This window comes from Pteropus vampyrus, unplaced genomic scaffold, assembly GCF_000151845.1.
Source record: "Pteropus vampyrus isolate Shadow unplaced genomic scaffold, Pvam_2.0 Scaffold23, whole genome shotgun sequence".
Classification (NCBI taxonomy): domain Eukaryota; kingdom Metazoa; phylum Chordata; class Mammalia; order Chiroptera; family Pteropodidae; genus Pteropus; species Pteropus vampyrus.
Window position 1 is genome coordinate 3,644,578 of NW_011888804.1, and position 5,663 is coordinate 3,650,240.

At 52.1% G+C, this 5,663-nt stretch overlaps 1 protein-coding gene across 1 annotated transcript in view; it reads left to right on the plus strand.

Moving 5' to 3' along the window:
* Positions 1-5,663, plus strand: part of RPH3A (rabphilin 3A) — a 70,304-nt gene that overhangs the window by 29,139 nt on the left and 35,502 nt on the right. The window contains exon 3 of the mRNA XM_011356055.2: positions 5,021-5,150. Within this exon, the coding sequence (XP_011354357.1) occupies positions 5,021-5,150 (130 nt within the window). The remainder of the gene's footprint in view (positions 1-5,020; positions 5,151-5,663) is intronic.

Here is a 5,663-nt window from a genome sequence, read left to right on the forward strand (position 1 = left end):
GGTCTTCTCTTAGACGCTGACTGTCCTTCCATCTCAAAACACATGGGGACATCCCGATTTTTCAGCCTCAGGGTCTGGGAATCCCCGAGTGTTGCCCGCTAGACGACACTTAACGCGCATGGCCTCTAACCTGTCCCCTCTCACATTACGGCCTGGGAAGCGGGGCCCCGAGAACAAAGGCTGTTCAAGGTCATCAACCAGATCAAAGACAGGGTTCAAACCTGGTGTTTTAACCCGTGGCTTACATGTTCTCTGTCTTGAAGAATGCACTTTCTCTTCTAACGTAAAGGTAACGCCGGGTCAAGCAGGTGCAGAGGAGTGTAGCTAATCGGGTGCTTAGGGAGGAGGAGATGGCAGAGGCATTAGAGAGGGAGACGAAAGTTACTCATCATCCCACTAGTACTCACTGTGCATGTTTTGGTGTGTTTCTTTCTTAATTCTTTTCTTTATCAGTGCACACCATGAAGATATTCAGATGAGCATGTTCCAAACCCAAACTCACACCCTCACCAAATTTTACATCCCGGGTTTTGAAGGTTTGTTTTTTTTTTTTTTTTTAACCCATTTCATATAATAAGAAGAGCATTTGCCATGTGATCGGTCACACTGCTTCCTTCCTTCCTGCTGCATTTCTCAAAGCATGACCAGGGATTCTCCAGCATCGGGATCATACAAGGAAGCCACTCCAAATACAGATTCCCAGGCCCTGCCCAGCCCTGTAGAATCGTTGTCTGGATGTTGAACACTCTCCCCAGGTGACCTAGCGGCGCCATAAATCGTGGGCTCTCAACAGAGCTGCGTGCTGACATACACGCTTAACCGGATCCGCGGCTGAGAGGCTCAGAGGGTGGGGGCCCCTGCGTTGTGTTTTTTTTTTTAATGCTCTCTGGGTGACTGGCGTGTAGTGAGGGTTGTGAGCATCTTCCGTTCTGCATATAGTGCTCTGTTCCCTGCCAAGGCCGGGAACAACAAACATTCCTTCTGGGGCGAAGAAGCTGAAGTGTTTTATCGCCAGGACAAAGACCCACTTGTGACTCGAGGGCTCCCATGACATAATTTTGAATAGCTCCTTACAAAGTTTGATTTCCAGGTTATACTCTTTGGCTGTTGGGGCCTCTGTGTTGAGGCCCTAGCTAGCTCTGGCGGCTGCGGAGGGCGTGTCCAAGTGGGCGGGCTGCAGGAGACCCCCAGCCCATCCAGCTCCGAGAGCAGAGAAGGAAGGTCTGCCCATCGCTACCCCACGTCTTCTCTCTCTATCGGTCTGTATCGAATTCACAATAGCAAGGTTCCCTGAGCCGAGATATCCAAACAACGATCTTAAATCTGTTGTTTTTCTGTGCCGTTGGCTGCCGCTGGTAGAAGCTCATGAAATGCTACCAGTCCGGCATGGGTTAATGGGGCCTTTCGGCATTTAGGCTTAAATGGTGGAAGAAACAAGCATCTTGGAAGGGAGGCTAGAATGTAGGTCTACAAGTGGTGGGTGAATCCCCAGTCCTTAGTTTCCAGAGGAGGCAGGAGAGCCTCCTAAGTTCCGTGAACAAAGTGTCCACTGTTTGGCTTTGGGTCATCTGTCCCACGCGCTCTTTCTGAGCTATGCTGGCAAAGCTCGACTTGAGGCAGGAGGCCACGGGGCTTAATGAAAGAAAGATGACTTGCCGGCACAGAGAACTAGATTCTAGCCCTGGCTGAGCCGTCCCAGGCAAAGCTCTCTGTGCTTTGGGACCCGCACTGAGAGAGTGAGCAAAACAGAATCTGACCATTTTCTGGCTAAGACAGTGGGTGAAGGAGAACAAGGCTGTGTAGGAGAGAGAGCACCGTGCGCTTACCATCCGCTGCCCCCGTTAGCTCACCTCACTGCCTCCTAATATTCTGTAATTCTGTGGCCTTGAAAGGCATCCAGAGAGGCGAAATCCAGAGCTAAAATCCAGATTTCTCAACCCTGTGCTGAGGGTTCTTTTTTATTATTATTAAATTTATCGGAGCGATATCGGTTAATCATGCTGAGGGTGCTTAAGAGGAACGAGATGGTGGGGCAGCTGTTGGGTGTCTCGTCCCCGCTCCAGGGAAGCAAGAGGAGAATGGGGCAGAACCAGGTGGGGTGATCGTGTGCGCATAACTTGGCACTTGGCGGTGACCGAGGGGCCCTTGGTGAGGGGGGAGGCAGGGGAATTGAGCAGGTGATCAGACTGCTCGAGACGATTCCCCTAGCTCTGCTTGGCACACAGTGGCGGTGTGGCGTGGCCGTTAAAAACAGGCGTGGAGCCAGCCCGCCCGGGTCTGAAGCCCAGCTTTCTCCACCTCCTCTTGTGTTATTGGCTAAATCACTTAACCTCTCCGTGCCTTAGTCTTCGCATTTGGAAAACGGGGCCAGGAATAACCCTTAGCTTACAGAGCCGCTGGAAGAATTCATTAACGAAATTCAGGCGGGGAGCTTATCTCTGCCCAGCGCGCATAGGAAGCGCTCAGTGATGTTATCCTGATGTTCTCCTAGGTGTCCTGGGGCCATGCACTGGGGGCCTCACTTCTGGCTCCTGCCGCCTCCCATCGTCCTATAAAAACAATGTTTAGGGAAAACGCGGGAGGTGGCTGGTACAGCGGAGGAAGGGAAGAGGGTGCTGCCTTCGGCTCTGTGTACCCTGCTTCCTAAGCCACCCTGTCCAGTCCGGGTCACAGGGAGACCCCGGAGCCTGCAGGCTGCTTTGGGCTCTCCCTTGGGCACAGCGGCCCTCTGTTGAATGGAACACAAAAGAGATTGCTGCTATTTATAACATTTCGAGTCAGAGCACTCGAGGGGGTGGCAGGAGCGAGGAGGGCCTGTGGGAAGTATCAGCATCAAGTGGCTGACAAGGACCTTCTGGAGCCCGGGCCACCCAAGTCCCACCCCAGTGGTTCCCACACCCACGGTGTCCACAGCTGGGACCCAGCCCAAGGAGGGCGGGGCAGAGTCCGGCTCTATCTGAGTCCCCTGGCTGTGGCTGAAATGGGATCAGGAAGGTCCTATTTGAGGACAAGGCAAGGAGATGACTTCAAGGTGGTGGGAAATGTCCAGAAAACCCACGTGACATGAAAGCAGAATGCCCACGGTGAAGTCGTTCTGCAGCCTTGCTAAGCGGAGTGCTCAGGGGGCCAGTGGCATTGTGTGCGATCACTTGGGAGCTTTCTAGGAATGCAGCACCTCAGGCCCCACCCAGACCTGGTATCTCAGAATCTGCATTTGGTCAAGATGCCCATGAACTAGTATAATGCACCTGAAACTTGAGTTCTAGTTTCGGCTCTGCCACACTTCTAGCTGTGTGACCTTGGGCAAGTCATTTAACTTCCCTGTGCCTTTTCTCCTCACGGGTAAAAGGACATAATAGTGGTGCCTACCTCCTGGTTTGGGTGGCAAAGCTCTTTATACCAGTCAGGTATATAATAAACACTGTGTACGTATAAACTGTTACTATATGTCACCTGATACGCAATTCGGCTTGCTTTTGCCGGATACAAATTTGGGAGGTGGGCTGCCCTCATTCATCCCATGACTCAGCCGTCATGTATGAACACTCGCTGTTCTGGCCCTGGGGACACACAGCAGGGAAGAGGACACACAAGGTCTCTGGCCCAGGGGAGCCCAGAGTGAACTCACAATGAACCTTAATGCAGTCGATGCAGATAATCTCAAAATTACTTACAAATAGGACAGGTGCTTTGAAGAAGTTTAAGGTTGCTGTCAGAGTAAATAAAATGTCAGAGAATGCTTTTAAGAGGAAGTGACATTTCAACTGGAATCGGAAGGATGAGGGGAATCCAGGTAAGATAATCGTGTGTGTGTGTGTGTGTGTGTGTGTAAGAGAGAGAGAGAGAGATCACAAATGTGTATGTGTATGCGTGCTTGTGTGTGAGTATGTGAGTGGAAGCTGTATTCCAGGCACAGGGAGCAGAATGTGCCGAAGTCCTGAGGCACATAGGAGAACTGGAACTCGAAAACCAGCAGTGGTTCTCAGACTTGAGTGGGCATCAGAATCCTCTGGAGGTTTTGTTAAAACAGGTGGCTGGGCCCCACCCCCGGAGTCTCTGATTTGGTTGGTCTGGGGCGGGGCCCAAGAATGTGCATATCTAACAAGTTCCCACGTGACTCTGATGCTGAGGGTCTGGAGAACCCATATGGAGAACCACGGAACCAGAACCAGAGCACTGAACGCCAGATCAAGAGGGAGAAGAGGTGTAAGGTTTCACCTGGGGCCAGACCACGTGGGGTCATGGAAACCTCATGGAATGGGAACCAAGTAAAGACGTTGAAGCGGAGTGGGAGTGACCTGGTGAGACTTCTGTCTCAGGAATAGCGTCCTGGCTGTGGGGGGAGGACAGTTTGTAAAAGGCTCTGCGTGGAAGTGGGCAGACTATGAAGAGGTTACTGCAGTCGTCCAAGTGAGAGGAAGGTGGCTTGGAAGTGGTGCGGATGGAGAGAAATAGGTGGGTTCCAGAAATATTGGAGCGATAGATGCGATAGAACTTGGTTAGGTCATTGAATATCAAGAGAGGGTCAAGGGAGACCCCCCGCCCCACCCCAGGATTCTGGTGTGAGCAAGCCAGCAGATGGCGGTGCCACTTCCTGAGAATGAGAAAACGTGTGTCGGGATGGGGATGGGGACCAGCCAAGACGACGGGTTCAGTCGAAAGCACAAGGCTAAGATGCCTGCGAAGACATCCAAGGGAACATGCAGACAATTAGTAAACAGATCTGGAGCTCAGAAGGCAGTCTCCTAGAAGAGGTCGCGTGAGATACAAAGGACCAGATAAAATCATTAGTCTGAAGTCGATAGAATGGATGTGCTTTGGGGGATATGGGAAGAGTTCTGTGATGTTCTTCACATGCATCAGATTTCACGTGCATGCGACTGTTTCTTAGGGAGGGTCCAACAGTCATCATCAGATCCTTAAGATTCTATGACCCAAACAAGGTTAAGACCATCAGCCTGATACTATGGGAAATGCAGGTGGTGCCTGGCCCTAAAATGTCCCGTGTCTCTGCTTCCAGGCGCCTGGTGGACCGTCTGGAGAACATGAGGAAGAACGTGGCCGGGGACGGGGTGAATCGCTGCATACTGTGTGGAGAACAGTTGGGGATTCTGGGCTCCGCCTGCGTAGTGTGTGAGGACTGTAAGAAGGTACCATCACCCTCCTCTTCCCCTGCATCCCTGCTCATCACATGCAGAGGGGCTGGGCCTGGGCTCAAGCCTCGGGGATCCCTGGGTCTTGGGGATAGAGCTGGGATCCTTAAGGGTAGTTGCCAGAGTGTGATTCCTTCTGGGATGCTCTCGTGCCCAGCTATCTCCCGAGGTACCCCCGATCCTGGTTCCTCCCACGGAAGTCACTGTGACTCTTCAGAGCTCAGCTCTATCCAGGATGAACTTGGGAGCTTGAGGTAGGACATGAGCTATGGTTAAACTTACAGGTATCCTGGTTTTGGCTTAGCAAGTTACATGTCATGCCGAAGAGCCTGATGGGCACGTGTCTACACATGCATGTCCTTGGAAGGCTAACCCAGTACTCTCTTACTTACAGCACAGGTGACTTAGAAAGCCACCTCCGGCCAAGTTAGGGTCACTGTGCTTCGAGAGCCTTCATTCTTGAGGGCGAGTCTCCTCCTGCTCCTCCACCCTGCACCCTCTCCTCAGCTG